Source organism: Pan paniscus, chromosome 10 (genome assembly GCF_029289425.2).
Source record: "Pan paniscus chromosome 10, NHGRI_mPanPan1-v2.0_pri, whole genome shotgun sequence".
Taxonomy (NCBI): Eukaryota; Metazoa; Chordata; class Mammalia; order Primates; family Hominidae; genus Pan; species Pan paniscus.
Genome location: NC_073259.2, coordinates 116,722,979 through 116,738,785, shown reverse-complemented (window position 1 = coordinate 116,738,785; position 15,807 = coordinate 116,722,979). Strand labels below are relative to the sequence as shown.

At 39.5% G+C, this 15,807-nt stretch overlaps 1 protein-coding gene and 1 non-coding gene across 6 annotated transcripts in view; one reads left to right on the top strand and one right to left on the bottom strand.

Moving 5' to 3' along the window:
* The window catches only part of CORO1C (coronin 1C), an 85,359-nt gene that overhangs the window by 56,503 nt on the left and 13,049 nt on the right, over positions 1–15,807 (top strand). For all 5 annotated transcript variants that reach the window (XM_003832518.4, XM_063593626.1, XM_034934413.3 and 2 more), the window contains 2 exons: positions 11,864–11,993; positions 15,099–15,280. In XM_003832518.4, the coding sequence (XP_003832566.1) occupies positions 11,864–11,993; positions 15,099–15,280 (312 nt within the window). The remainder of the gene's footprint in view (positions 1–11,863; positions 11,994–15,098; positions 15,281–15,807) is intronic.
* LOC112436778 (U7 small nuclear RNA) lies at positions 5,500–5,560 on the bottom strand. Its single transcript, XR_003025472.1, has one exon. It is a non-coding gene; the product is annotated as a U7 small nuclear RNA (small nuclear RNA).

The following is a 15,807-nucleotide window of genomic DNA, read 5'->3' as shown; positions in this document are numbered from 1 at the left end:
CTTAAAATATTCAGTAAACCATGCAGTAAACAGATGTGCTGTCATTCATGCTTTGTTTTTCCATTTCTAGAACATAGAGTAGATTTAGCATAATTCTTTATTTATTTATTTTTTTTTTATTTTATTATTATTATACTTTAAGTTTTAGGGTACATGTGCACAATGTGCAGGTTAGTTACAAATGTATACATGTGCCATGCTGGTGTGCTGCACCCATTAACTCGTCATTTAGCATTAGGTATATCTCCTAATGATTTAGCATAATTCTTAAGGGCCCTAGGATTTTTGGTGCGGTAAATGAGCATTGGCGTCAACTTAAAGTCACCAGCTGCGTGAACCTCTAACAAGACAGGCAGCTCATCTTTTGAAGCTTTGAAGCCAGGCATTGACTTCTCCTCTCTAGCCATGAAAGTTCTAGATGGCATCTTCTTTCAGTAAAAGACTGTTTCATCTACACTGAAAATGTGTTGTTTAGTGTAGCCACCTTCATCAATGATCTTATCCAGACCTTCCGGATAACTTGCTGCAGCTTCTCCATCAGCACTTGCTGCTTTCCCTTGTACTTTTATATAATGGAGATGGCATCTTGCGTTAACCTCATGAACTAACCTCTGCTAGTTTCCAACTTTTCTTCTGCAGCTTCTTCACCTCTGTCAGCCTCCATGGAATTGAAGAGAGTTAGGACTTTGCTCTGGATTAGGCTTTGGCTTAAGGGAATCTTGTGGCTGGTTTGTATTTCTATCCAGACCACTAAAACAAGGCTGTTTTTGCTTTTTTATCATTCATGTGTTCACTGGAGTAGCACTTTTAATTTCCTGAACTTTTCTTTTGCATTCACAACTTGGCTAACTGGCTTAAGAGGCGCTTAGCTTTTGGCCTGTTTCAGCTTTCAACATGGCTTCCTCACTAAGCTTAATCATTTCTAATTTTTTATTTAAAGTGAGAAATGTGCAACTCTTCCTTTCACTCAAACACTTAAAGGTCATTTAGGGTTATTAATTGGCCTAATTTCAATGTTGTTATGTCTCAGGTAATAGGGAGGCCCAAGGAGAGGAAGAGACAGGAATACAGGAAGAGCAGGTGGTGGAGCAATGAGAAAACACACAGCGTTTATCGATGAAGTTCACTGTCTTATATGAGTGCAGTTCATAGTGCCCCGAAACAATTACAGTAGTAACATCAGACATTACTGAGCACTGTAACAGATACAGTAATAACAAAAAAGTTTGAAATCCTGCAAGAATTGCCAAAATGTGACACAGAGACAGTGAACATACGCTGTTGGAAAAATGGTGCAGATAGACTTGCCTTAGGGTTGATAAAAAGCTTCAATTTGTTAAAAAACAAAAACAAAAACACCACCACAATATCTGTGAAGTGCAATAAAATGAGGTATGCCTGTATTTATCTAACCTCTTTAATATTAATTACATCTCCATCTCCTTTCTTTCACACAGAGAATGCAGGGTCTTAGGGATACAGAAGAAGAATTAGAACATCCTGATCTATCTCATTTGTCTTTTCACGTTATACATGTAATAGTCTCAGAGTGAAAATACTAATACCACCACCATACCATGATACTGAAAATCGTTAAAAAACTAAACGACTTTTAGTTGAAAAACTAAACAACTTTTTAAAACCCATGCTGTGTCTATTATCCCTCCATTTAAAAATGATGTATTCTGTATTTTCAAGACCACATAGCTGTTACATTCAGCAGTCTCTCCTCCCTTGGTTCTGTGAGTAACTACATTGAAGTACACTCCATCAATCATTGTGTCAATCTTGCACCAGGCATTTGGATCATCCGAAGCTTGTTCTTGGGTGGATTCCTTAAGAAGGAGTGGGAACAATATTCTCTGAGTTCTTGTATACTGATAATAAGTTATCTGTGATCTTTTTACTTGAAAGTGAGTTTCTCTGAATATAAAATTATTGGGCAGGGACAGTGCCTCACACCTGTAATTCCAGCAATTTGGGAGGCCGAGGCAGGTGGACGGTTTGAGCCCAGGAGTTCAAGACCAGCCTGGGCAACATGGTGAAACCCCGTGTCTACAAAAAATAAAAAATTAGCTGGGTGTGGTGGTGAGTGCCTGTGGTCCCAGCTGCTTGGGAGCCTGAGGTGGGAGGACCTCTTGGACCTGGAAGATCAAGGCTGCATTGAGCCGTGATCGTGCCACTGTACTACAGCCTGGTTAACAGAGTGAGACCAATCCTGTCTCTAAATAAATAAATAAATAAATAAAATTATTGACTCACAGTTTTTCCTTGAGTAACTAAATACCTTATTTCATTTTCTTTTGGCATAGGTGTTGCTGTCAAAGTCAGATTATAATCTAATTTCCTTTCCTTTATAAATCATATGCTCTTTTTGCCTAAATGTTCATAAGATTTTTTTTCTTCAAATATAGTTAATTTTACTAGAAGATTGTTGGTCATTCTGAGTTGGTATCTCTAGATACCATGATATGCTCTTTCAATATATAGTTTCCAGTCTTTTTTTTTTTTCTTGCATTACAGTTTTTAATTTTTTTTTCCTGTTCCTTTGCTTTGGTTTTCTTTATCAGAAGCTCCTGTTATCCATATGCTTTGTCTTCTTTACTTCTCTTTAGTCATTGTCAGTTTCTCTCCAAACCTCTTTTCTTTTCCTCCCCCCACTCCTTTTCTTTCTTTTTTTGAGACAAGGTCTTGCTCTGTCACCCAGGCTGGAGTACAGTGGCACGATCATGCCTTGACCTCCTGGGCCCAAGCAATCCTCCCACCTCAACCTTCCGAGTAGCTGCAACCACAGGCACTCACCACCATGCCCAGCTAATTTTCTATTTTTTTTGTAGAGACGAGGTTTCTCACAATGTTGTCCAGGCTGGCCTCTAACTTGTGGCCTCAAGCATTCCTCCCACCTTGGCCTTCCAAAGTGTTGGGATTACACGTGTGAGCCACCATGCCAGGCCCCAAACCTTTTTTTTTTTGTTCTTTTTTTTTAGACTTTATTATTATTATTATTATTTTGCGCTTTTCCTTTTATTTCTTTTGGGGGCATTATTTGTTGTGTTTATTTGCTCTTGTGTTCTTTCTTGGTTTGTCTTCATTTATTTCTAATTTTTTTCTTGATGTCTGTCACTTTGTTTTGAGTTTTTCAAGTTCTGGTTTATAATGTTTTATATATTGTTTTCTTATTTTGAATCACTATAATGTAGTTTTTATCTCTTTTGAGCATGTCTTTTTAGCAGTCTTATATTGTCTAAAGGGATCTTATTCTGTGTCTTATTTTCTTTTTTTCTGACAGTAATTTTGGAGTTCAACCTTGATTTTTTTTTCTTGCTTATTTTTATGTGGATTTAATTTTCCCAAGCTTTTTAAATGGTGGCTTGGTTCAGATAGCTGCTCTAATTTCACAGAACTCCCTCTCTGACATATTCAGATAGTGTTCAGAAACATGGTGCCTTGCTTTCTAATATTTCCTAGCCTGGCTTTTATGTAGCCTCTCTTATGCTTTTATCCCTCTTATTGCTATCCTGCTGAAATTCGATTTCATTTCCTGGAGTGTCTCCTTTGTGGGCCCATCCTGGAAGGGAGCCCGCTGTGGGTGATTTTGAGAGTGCTGGGGTCTAGATTGTGCCTGCCTCTTCAGACCTTTTAAATTCAGTACCCGTGTGCCCAGCTTCTGTTGGAAAAGGCAAAATCCTTCCCAGTTTCTGCTGCTGATCTCACACCGGCCTGCTGCCCTCAGGTCTGTCAGGTGTCCCCTTGCTGTCCCTTCCCACACACACCCGAGGCCGATCACATGCAGGTCGTGTGGCTGTTGGTGTTTGCTCCCACCCGCTTAAATTTTGGGGATATCACCTAGTTTGTGTAAATGTTGTCCCTGGATTTTTGTTTTGTTTTGTTTTCTGCTAGCTCTGTCTTTTTACGGAGGGACTTCGGAAAAACCCCCCAAAAATGCTGCCACTGAGATTCTCTCATCTTCCCAGAATCCTCAATGTTGCCCTTTTATTGGCATTGCTGGAGTGCACATTTTGTAAATTAAATAATGCTTTGGGATAAATCTTTCTAATTTTAAAAAATCTTTAAGTATAGAACTGATATTTAAATCACCCTTTAATCACTTAATATCCCCTATATCATGTTATTATTGGAGTAATTGAAGCTTGTATAGCTTAGCAGTTGAAATGAAAGTTTAAAGAAATGTTTGATCTTCTCCTAGCCTACCTGCTTCCTAATACCTTATTTTCCACCTTGCTCTTCTGAAGGTAAAAGAACACTGTATTATAGATCAAATGGTTTCAGACAACACCCCCCGCCACCCCCGCCTTTTTTTTTTTTTTTTTTAACGAAAAAGCTCTGTGTAGTTTCTCAAGCCTAGGCTATTGGTAGTAGCTCATGAGCTACAAATAGTAGATAGTATAACAAGGCCTAGTTTTAGTAGAAGAAGGATATCAAGGAGATCCTGGGAGTAGGAGTTCTGAGCATTTGCAGGTCGCTTTGCTTAAACGCTCTCAGCCCCAGTTGCCTTCCATATAATATGGAGGTATGATAATAATATGCCTATCGAGAGAGTCAAAAGGAAGCTGTAAACGTATAATGGACTGTTATTTTTTGTAATGGGGATTTTGATGTATGCCTATAGTGGATTCCTAGCAACAAGAGTACCTTTAATAGACATTTCGTAGAAAAATACAGTAGAACCAGTTTATCAAATGAACTGTAAAAGAATAAAAGTAATTTTTTAAAAACTGCTTTTTGTATTACTTATGGTATAAATCCATGAAGTCCTAAGCATTTAAGCATTGATTTGTTAATTTTATGGGCATTGATTTAGTGACAGCTACTTTGCAGTTTTAGGAGAGGGAACACCAATCTTAAGATACATTCCCCCATTTTTTAGACGTGGCTTCTTTACACAGCCTAAAATTAAATTATATTGACACAGTTTACCTTTCATGTACTACTTTGTGAAACAGCATTTTATACTATCACACAGCAGTTGTGTAAATTGTACTCCCAGAAACTACACTTCACTCCTAGCTTTGCAGAGTTTTGGCTCTGTGAGTTCTTTTCTTCAGCAGTATCTTCTCAAAGAGAGTTTTAAGATTGTGGCTACCTAAGTATTTTACTTGGGGGAAATATTAGCTCCAAGAAAATAACAGTGCTTTAAATAATACAAAGAGCAGCCAACTTAAGTTTAGTGAATGATGTTGATTCAACATTGTTCCTTATCTGCAGGGTAGTAATCAAACACAAATGCAAAAAATGGCTAATTTGGACAATGGGATTGCATAATTGTTCCTTCCAGAGTCTGGGAGTTGGAAAGATCTTGCAAAATGATAGTCTTAATTGTCTCCAGCTATAGAATAGTCCAAATTTTTAAGTTTAAAGGACGCTTCTCCCTTCTCTCAAATCAGTTTATTCTTCTGTAGAAATCAACAAAAATACCCTATCTCATCCATTTTTGCTTCCATTATAAATTTTCCTAATATAGTTTTTTTTGGCGGGTGGGAAGGCATTTGACAAAGACTGGAAAACCTGCTAGACAAATTTTAAAAGAGCTTTAATGCTTTCTAATATAGTTTTTGCCCTGAAATAAAAATGGAAGTGATGTTTTGGTTCCTCTCAGGCATTCAGCAGGGAGGACTTCGTCTTAATTCCATTTTGTACAGATTGCATCTGGGCCATTTGCCAGAGGATATTATAACCCTGGCAGATCGGAACCCAACACTCGGTTCTTGGTTTTCCCGAACTTGGTGCCACTCTGCACGTCATGGTTCATTTGGGAATGCCCTGATGCCCTACATGCAGGCCTTTGTGGGTGTCTGTAGGACGCTGTACTGGTCTGCAGCTGCTACCACATCTTTAAGCTTTTTCCTGTCTCATGTCTTTTCTTCATTTCCCATTTGGAATTGGTTTCCTTAGGAATGGAAAAATAGGGTCTTTTGGGGGTGTAACCCTTTTTATGGCTGTAAGTCTAGTCCTAGCCCAGTAGCAAGTTGATGATGGGTGACTAAAATAGGGAAGCAGTGTCTGGAAAGCAGTATTTGAAAAATAAAACTATTTAACTAATTGTACTTTAAAATTAGCACGTGAGACAAACCCAAGTGTCTTAGTTTTCCTTTTTTCTTGTTGGGATTGTTCTCTTGAGTTGTCCTTTTTCCATATCCAGGCTTTCACGTGTGAAAAGGATGCCCATGGTACAGTAGTTCTGAACATGTGCTTAAAGTTGTTTTTTTCCAGAACCACAATGGATTTTACTGATGGATTCACTTTTTCATGTAGGAGCCCTTGGAACTGAATGTCATTTTTTTGGTTATATAGATGAGAGGTTTCTATGTTGCACAGGCTGGCCTTGAACGCCGAGCCTCGCTTCCTTATGCACCAGGACAACAGGCCTGAGCCACCGCAGCTCCTCTGATTTCATTTTTGTCCTTTCAAAACAAAACAAAACAAAACAAAACATTGCCATAGTAATGTGTTGTCCAAACAGAAAATGTTAGGAACACACAGCATTATTTAAATTAAGAAAATAAAATAAAAAAGAGGAAGTAGGGATGACTTGTACTCTCTGCTGCGCTGAGATGCCTACTCTGGGTGTTTTGTGTCTGTTTTCCTCTGCACTCACTGCATACAGTTTTGAGAAAGCTGGTTGGTATTACAGTACCAGTCTGTAGCCATAGAACAAAGAAAAGCTAACAAGCCTGCACAGAGATCAGATCTGTCCTTACTGTGGTAATTGGCCTAGGTATAAACCAGAGCTTTCACACATAATGATATCTTGGGTGTAAATTAGTTAGTATTAATTAATTGGGTACAGTGCTGAATTAATTTGAAGACAAGACTCATTCTAAGAAATTCTGATGTTCAGACCTAGAAATATATATGGCGTCATAGTGGTCATATTAACAGCAAAAAAAGTCATCATGAAAATATGGTAGGCTCTTTTTTTTTTTGCCATGTGCTATTCTAAGCCTTTATGTGGATGATAATATTTAGTTATTGTATCCGCACAGTAAGCCATGAGTGTGGCCTATTTTACAACTTAGGAAACAGGCTCAGAGAGTGGCAGTTTTGTTAAGGGTCACACAGCTGATAAAAGGCTCAGCCAGACCCAGATCTGTCTAGCTCCAAAGAAAGCCCCATGCTCTTCTCCCTAGTTGCAGTATTTCCTATTAGGGTAGTGCTTTGGGGCATGCAAAATGTTTGAGCTCTTTTAACCCTTCTAATAACCCCTGAGTAAGCACAGCTGTCCCCATTATTAAGGAAATTCAGGCTCCCAGAAGTGAAATCCCTTCTTAATGCTAACATGACCAATTAGTGTCCCAGCTCTGACAGGAGCCTGTGTCTTCTGACACCCAGGCCAGCATCCCATATTACACACAAGAGGACCAAACATGTACCAAGTGGTGCTTCTGTTTGTTGTTGTCCCTGAGCTGCAGGAACATCAGTCCAAACCGGGCAGGCCATCACCCAGAGTAGCAGACAACCCTGAAGAGGGCAGAGAGCCACATAATGACAGGCCTGTGAGCATGGCCTGTAGGCGCCAGCCAGAGCATGTGTATGCTGAGTGTGGAAAGACCTACAGACCGCCCCCAACCCCCAAGCTCTTTCCACAGTCCACCGTAGAGAACACCACCCCCTCTTTACCAGTGGACACAAGAATTCTGTTGTCTTCTTATTTCATTTCAGAGACTTTTTCACTCACTTTCTTCTCGCATTGCAGTCCTTGTGCTTATAGTATTAGCTTTTTCACTCTGGTGCTTTTTCCCTAGCAGCTCCTGAGCCAGCTTCTTTATGGCATTGTTTAAATGCTGCATGCACTTTTTAGAAAATTGCTCTACACATCTGCGTGTTTTATTTTGAGACTGGATATTCAATTTCTCCTCATATTCTGCTCTACTTTCACCTAAGTCTTGTTCATCCTTAGAGGTCACCTCCTCAGGGAGCCCTCCTGGGTGGACCAAGCTTGGTTAGCAGGAAGCTAATTTCGTAGCAGTGCGGTCGGCTTATGCCAGCATAGCATTGGTTGCACTGTGCAATAATACCAACTAACACTCAGTGTCTGCCTTATGCCAGGCATTCTTCTAAATGGTCAGTTGCATGTTACCATGTTAGTCTTCAAACCGCCTCACAGAAGGCAGGTTCAATATTAAGTCCTGGAAAGGTTAGGTGAATGTCCTCAAGGTCACACCACTATGTGACTGAATCAGGAATTCAGTCACATCAGTCTGGCCAGAGCCCATAATCTCAGCCCTGCTGTGTACTGTCTCTGCATTCTGGAGGCACTATGTGTGTGTCTGGCTCTGTGCTGAGGGTTAATTAATTCCTTAATTCTCTTAGCACACCTCGCAGGCGTAGGTACTAATGTTTTCTCTATGCAGTGATGTTTGCCAGGATCATCACAGGTAGTGGCCCAGGCAGGATTTGAACCAGACTCTGCCTGACTCTGGTGCTCACTCTCTAACTGTCTGTATCACACCACTTGGATTTGTTGTCTTTGATTTTCAGTCTGATAGAAGTCTCTGCTTTCTGTTAGACCATCAACTTCTCAAGAGCAGGGCCTGTATTTAGTTACCCAGTACTAGATGGGTTACAATACAATTTATTGTAACTCAATAAATGTGTTACAAGAAAGAGTTAACCAAGGTAGTAAAATGGCTTAGGTGCTTGTCTTATGTGAATAAACCCAGCTGAGGGAACCGTTAAACCAGCTGGAGGTGAGGTAAAGAAGGAACACACAGAGTTTCCTTATTTTAAAAATTAATAAATGTTGCTTCATCATTAAAATTTTCTTTTAATCCAGGAAAAGATGATGGGGAGAAGCTAGAGAAAGGAAAAGGTTAAGTCCCCATTATGAGCTCTGCTTCTGCCCTCATATTTTAAGGTTGGAAATGCTGATTATAACCAAAGTCTCCCATCACTCCACGTCTCATTAGTGATTTGGAAAATGCACTAGCTGTGCTCAGAGTGAGACACAGAAGCGTTTTCAGTCCTTGCAAGGAAACCCAGCAGGCCATGGTTGGGGTGCCATCTGGAGATTGAAGGTGGTATTACCACTCTGTCAGTTCTAAGTGGGGTCACAGTGCATCTTGCAAAATGCTTTTCCTGTTGAGTCACTGAAGTCCCATTTCATAATTGTTTTTCTGTCGACTTCATGCTTTGATCAAATTAGTAGTCACTGTTTTCTGTTTGTTCTGTTCAAAATGTCAGTCCTGCTTTATATTCAGATAGTGAAGTTCAATGTGGAGTTGTTTCACTAATCATAAATTCTTGAATAAAAATAGTGCATGTCAGGATGAAAGCTAACATGCAGTAATGGAGGAGAGCAGATGCCCATGTTCCCCGCAGGGGAAAGAGGCCTGGGTCAAGGTCTCTTCCGCAGAGGGAGGGAGAGGGCAGGGTAGGTCATCCTTTTCCTTCTATGCTTGTTCACACCTGCCTTGCTTAAAATTTGGTGAATGATGGTGGGGCTCTGGGGAAATTAGGTGATGTTCTAAGCTTGGGCCCTCAAAATGCAGGTTTATTTTTGTTATGATTTGCATAAGGGGTTATATTTAGCCTGGGCAGAATTTAGCTGTAAAAATGAACAAATCACTCAACTCATGACTTTTTCCCACTCTTCAGAATGGCAAACTTTTTGTTTTGCAGGACAGTAGAACTGAGCTGAACCCTAAACACTCATCCAGTCTAGATCTCTGCCTTCCACTAAGCAATTGAAAACAGACAATTGTTTGTCTCCTTCTTTAAAGTTCCCACAAAGGAAAATTCTTTTTCTCACGTGTTCTAGTGTTGAACATGATTTTTCACTGACAAGTTCTTAAATTTTTCATGAGCTAGTTCCTCAAAATCATTTTCTGATGGTAAATTTACTTGTTTTAATCTTCATGTAGAAGATAATGATTTTAAACTTTAGCTTTTTCATAAACTTAAATATTATTTAATATCTGGTCTTCGGTAGGGTTCTTGATGCTACTCAGCTTACCTGTAACTCAGCCCTTTTCTTAGAGGTTGTTTGTTTCTTAACCTTTTGAAACCTTTGTTGTTCATTGTTAAACATAAAGTCTTTCATTCCTTCCACTCATACTTTCCCTGTCCCTTTCTCCCCCTGTGCCCAGGCATGTCCCCAATTAAGATATGGTGAGTCTTCTGCATGTCTTCACTAGTCAAGAGGATTTTCTTAAATAACAAGTTTTACTGAGATATAATTCACATAGAATTCACTCATTTAAAATGTACAATTCACTGAGTTTTAGAATATTCACAACCATCACCACAGACAATTATAGAAAATTTTCATCACCTCATATAGAAACCCAAATCCTTTAGCTATCACCCCTCCACCTGCCTCCCTCCACTCTCCCCAACACTAAGCAACCACTATTCTACTTTCTGTCTTTACGGATTTGCCTATTCTGGACATTTCACATACATGGAATCCTGCAATATGCAGTCTTCTATGTCTGCTTCTTTCACTTTGCATAATGTTTTTAGAGTTTGCTCATGTTGTAGCATGTATCAGTACTTCATTCTTTTTTATGGCCAAATAATATTCCAGTGTATGAATATGTCGCATTTTGTTCAGCCATTTATCAATAGATGGATATTTGGGTTGTTTCCACCTTTGGGCTATTACAAATAATGCTTCTATGAACATTCTTGTACAAGTTTTTGCATAGACACATAGTTTCCATCCTCTTGGGTATATCCCTAGGAGTGGAATTACTGGATCATATGATAACTCTGTTTAATCATTTGAGGAACTGCCAGGCTGTTTTCCAAAGTCTGCCACCAAATGGTGGCTATACCATTTTACATTTTCACCAGCCATGTGTGCAGGCTCTGATTTTTTCACATGCTTGTGAACACTTGTTATCTGTCTTTTTGATTCTAGCCATCCTAATGGGCATGAAGAGAGAGCTTGTGGTTTTGATTTGCATTTCTGTAATTACTAATAATGCCAAACATCTTTTCATGTGCTTTTTCGCCATTTATATGTCTTCCTTGAAATGTCTATTTAGATGACTGGCCTATTTTTCAATTGGGTTATTTGTCCTTTGGTTGAATTCTAAGAGTTCTTTATATATTCTGGCTATGGGTCTCTTATCAAATGTATGATTTGTAAGTTATTTTCTCCCATTCTGCGGGTTGTTTTTTCACTTTCTTCATAGTGTCCTTTGAAGCACAAAAGCTTTTAATTTTGATGAGGTCTAATTCATTTTTTTCTTTTGTAATATTTTCTATAATGTTATAAAAATATTAAGTGTATTTTTGTTTTCCAAGTGTAAAATTATAGAAAATATGTTTTAAAAACTATGTCATCCCATCAAGAACCACAGACTTAGCTAAGTGTCTTCATTCCCATTCCTTTTCTTGAGTGTTTCAATCATTTTGTAGTTTTCTTTCAATTTTTTGCATGCTTCTAACTGGAGAGTTTTGAACTTAACAAGGAATTTAGAATAAAATCCCAAATAATATTAAATAAAAGCTGAGAGGAAATGTTTTGTAGTCCTTGTTGGTATCCTGATCTCCGATAACATATTACATTTTAAAAACAGCCGATACTTGGGAGTCTGAGGCAGGAGAATTGCTTCAACTTGGGAGACGGAGGTTGCAGTGAGCCGAGATCGCGCCACTGCACTCCAGTTTGGGTAACAGTGTGAGACTCCGTCTCAAAAACGAAAAACAAAAAACAAAAAAACAAACAAACAAAAAACCGCCTAACATGGTCATTTCACAACATTCTGCCTTTCATCCAGATATCACTCTATGTTCTGTTTACATAGAGCAAATCTTTATAGTGGATGGTCACTGTAAATGTGATAATGAAAGGCAATAGCTTTCGTGTGGATCATCTTTCTTCCTTCTCCAACAGGTATGGCAGATCCCAGAAAATGGACTCACCCTTTCCCTGACTGAACCTGTGGTGATTTTGGAAGGCCACTCAAAGAGAGTCGGCATCGTGGCTTGGCATCCAACAGCCCGCAATGTGCTTCTTAGCGCAGGTGGGAGCTGAGCTCAGCGGTCCTCCCCTTGTCTTCCGCTCTTGTGGCTCTCTGAGTGGGGGGAAGCAAATGTGTTTTGGTTGTGTGCTATATGGTTTTAAAGCAGATTATTAGGAAACCATGGTGAAGAGTATTGGGGTGCACTGCTCCCCCAGCCCACATACATACTTGTGTGTGTGTACACGTGTGTGTGTTTCAAGGCCATTTCGACAACCTGAGGAAAGCTATGAATTTCCTGCTATAATTTCAGCAGGTTTCATGGTTCCTGCCAGGGCCCTCCATGAACCATAGTTTTGGTTATTTCTGATACGGTAGAAGGTGTACTTTGTTGGGAGCCAGAAGCCCTGTGTTCCCTCTGTGGTGTTGCTACCAGCTTTGGGAGACCCCTATTAGGCAAATACGCTCCTTCCTTTTAAAGAAAACTTTGATTTTCCCCTGCTATACAATTAGTACATGTATACTATAAAGAACATATATAAACAAAAGGAAAAAAAATCACTTTTAATCCCACCACTCAGAGAGAAGATCATTATTACTTTTTTGATGTTTCTTTCCGAAAGATATTTCTGTGCACATACATAAATTATTTTACATACAGAGATGGGTTCATACACTTTACACATGGGCTGCTTTCTGCACTTGGTGGTAGGCTGTGACCCTCTTCACGTGCCATTAAGCTCTCTTCCTATTTTTAATGACTTCATACTAATCCATTTTCTGGATATACCTCATTTTACTTGATAAGTCCCCTATTTCTGGACACTGGTGTTGTACAGAAATCTTTTCCTTTATCTAAAATTGGAGATTTCATTTTCTTTTATGAGAGCAATACAGAGAGCATGAGGGAACTTTGTGGGGTGATGGAAATATTCTGTATCTTGATCATAGTAGTGGCTACATGAGTTTATACATTTGTTGAAACTTAGCAAATATATACTTAAAATGGGTGCATTGTATTGTATGTAAGTTATACCTTAATAAAAGTGGTTTATTTAAAAAGTGATACTAATGTTAGAGATAGGATTTTTAAAGGTCTTTCCCCTCACCAGTAAAAAGGAGGGGGGCAGTTCAGTTTTTAACTGGGAATACACAATGTTTATGACTCACAGTGAGTTAAATAAAAAATTATAATGCCAAGTACCTATTGAAACTAAGGCCCACTTTTCAAAAAAGTTGCCATGTTTTTTATAATCACCATTGACTATACTTGGGAATCATTTTTGATGTTCTCTCAGAACCTCAGTCTGATTAAGGAGAGGAAAAAAATTCCAGAGCTGGAATTTCTTCATGGAAAATTCCCTGCTACCTTTCTCATCAAGGCTCAACATAGGGCAGCAGCAACAGACTGGTCTGCATTCTCCCTTTTACATGTGAAGGAGAATGGGTGATTGTCGTGTTCTGCATATTTTTAGGCTATATGATCCAGCTGCCGGGGCTGAAGTTACCTGTTTGCCTATGGGGAAGAAGGCAGAGGAAGGTTCAATTGTCCATCCCAGAGTTTAGCTTCAACTTTTGTTACTGTTGTGTAGTTTTTTTCTCCAGTTTCCTACTTCTTTTTTTTTTTTTTTTTTTTGAGATGGAGTTTTGCTCTTGTTGCTCAGGCTGGAGTGCAATGGCATGATCTCAGCTCACCGCAACCTCCGCCTCCTGAGTTCAAGTGATTCTCCTGCCTCAGCCTCCCAAGTAGCTGGGACTACAGGCATGTGCCACCACACCTGGCTAATTTTGTATTTTTAGTAGAGACAGGGTTTCTCCATGTTGGTCAGGCTGGTCTCCAACTCCTGACCTCAGGTGATCTGCCCGCCTTGGCCTCCCAGGGTGCTGGGATTACAGGCGTGAGCCACCGTGCCCGGCCAATTTCCTACTTCTAACCCTTAGGTAACTTAAGTATCCTGGATGTTAGTGACTATTTTTTCTAAATGATTTCCAAATTGCTTTATTGGCAAGAATCCACCTCTAGGATGTCCTTCCCGTATTTTGCTTCATCCTTGAACTAACATCCTAGGAGCAACACATGCTGCCTCTTTTTAAAGGGGCCTGGAGGCGTGGGGCAGACCCTTGAAGGAAGGAAGGAGTTGGTGAGCTGAGGTGGTGAATGAGTTGACATCGTGGGCTTCTTTCAGAATCCGTTTCTGAATCCATGTAGCTACTTGATTACAGTTTGGGCTTCTCACCATGATCAGAGCAGTCTTGGCCTATTTTTCTCTTCATTTAAAGGTACAGATCTGTTGTGAGCAAACAGGCCTTACTCTTGGCTTTTCCCTTCCACTGTTGTACCATCTTTAATATCCCAAAGCTGTGTCTTAAGAGTCTCACTGATTTGAATAACCTGCCACCCAGAGTTTTTGTTGAGTGCCCTAAACAGTCATTTAAACCTTTTATTTTTAGTTTATTTGGCACGTGAAAAGGGTCACAGCCTACCACCAAGTGCAGAAAGCAGCCCATGTGTAAAGTGTATGAACCCATCTCTGTATGTAAAATAATTTATGTATGTGCACAGAAATATCTTTCGGAAAGAAACATCAAAAAAGTAATAATGATCTTCTCTCTGAGTGGTGGGATTAAAAGTGATTTTTTTTCCTTTTGTTTATATATGTTCTTTATAGTATACATGTACTAATTGTATAGCAGGGGAAAATCAAAGTTTTCTTTAAAAGGAAGGAGCGTATTTGCCTAATAGGGGTCTCCCAAAGCTGGCAGCAACACCCTGATGCTTGTTTTACTAGAAAGGAAACTTGAAGTCACTTGGGTCTACCAGCCCAGTTAACTCTTTAAAGAAAATAGGGTTCTGTTTTGGTGTGGTTCTTTGTTTTTGTTTGGTTGATTGTTTCATATGAACCCAAACTTAACAAGTTGTGTTTTTACTTTAACACTTTTATTTCTTTTATACAAACTTTTTTCTTTGTCACTTCAGTTTTTAATGCTGTTAGTAAGTAGGGCCTCTGGTAGGGCCTCTGACAATCAGCCGCATCTTTTCTCTCTCTCTCTTTCTCTCTCTCTCTCTCTGCATATACATATATGTATTCTCACTGTATCTGTAGTTTTCTGAGTGTGTTACATAGGTGTTTCTAATCTTCTAATCTCTGATGGTTTTGCCTGTTTTAGGTTGTGATAATGCCATTATCATCTGGAATGTGGGAACAGGGGAAGCCCTTATAAACTTGGACGATATGCATTCAGACATGATTTACAATGTGAGCTGGAACCGGAATGGCAGTCTGATCTGCACAGCTTCCAAAGACAAGAAAGTGAGAGTCATTGATCCCAGGAAACAAGAGATTGTTGCTGTGAGTATTCCTAGGATGAAAACTCAGTAGTTGGAGCACTTGAGTGAGTGTGAGCTTTCTGCTTTTTAAGGCAGGCAGCAGTACTGGTCAGTGGGACCTTGTTGTGTGTAGACACCAACTGTGAATAAGAGAAGGCTTATAAAGGCTTCTGTCTCCCCAGTTGTGCTTCTCTCCAGAGTTGTAAATTTTCCAGCTTTTACTCAAGTCTCTCACTTTGTAGCCTTTTTTCACAAAGAAATAGTTTGTATCAGTTCACTAGAGTCCTTAAGAGTTTATAAGTCTTGATCAATTAAACCAATTGGCTGCATTCCTGATTTTGCAGCTTAGTATTGAATATTGATGAATCAATTCCTCACCCTTTTCCAAACACAGCTGTTAAAGATGCAACAGGTGGCCGGGCATGGTGGCTCACACTTGTAATCCCAGCGCTTTGGGAGGCCGAGGTGGGTGGATCATTTGAGGTCAGGAGTTTGAGACCAGCCTGGCCAACATGGTGAAACTCTGTCTCTACTAAAAATACAAAAATA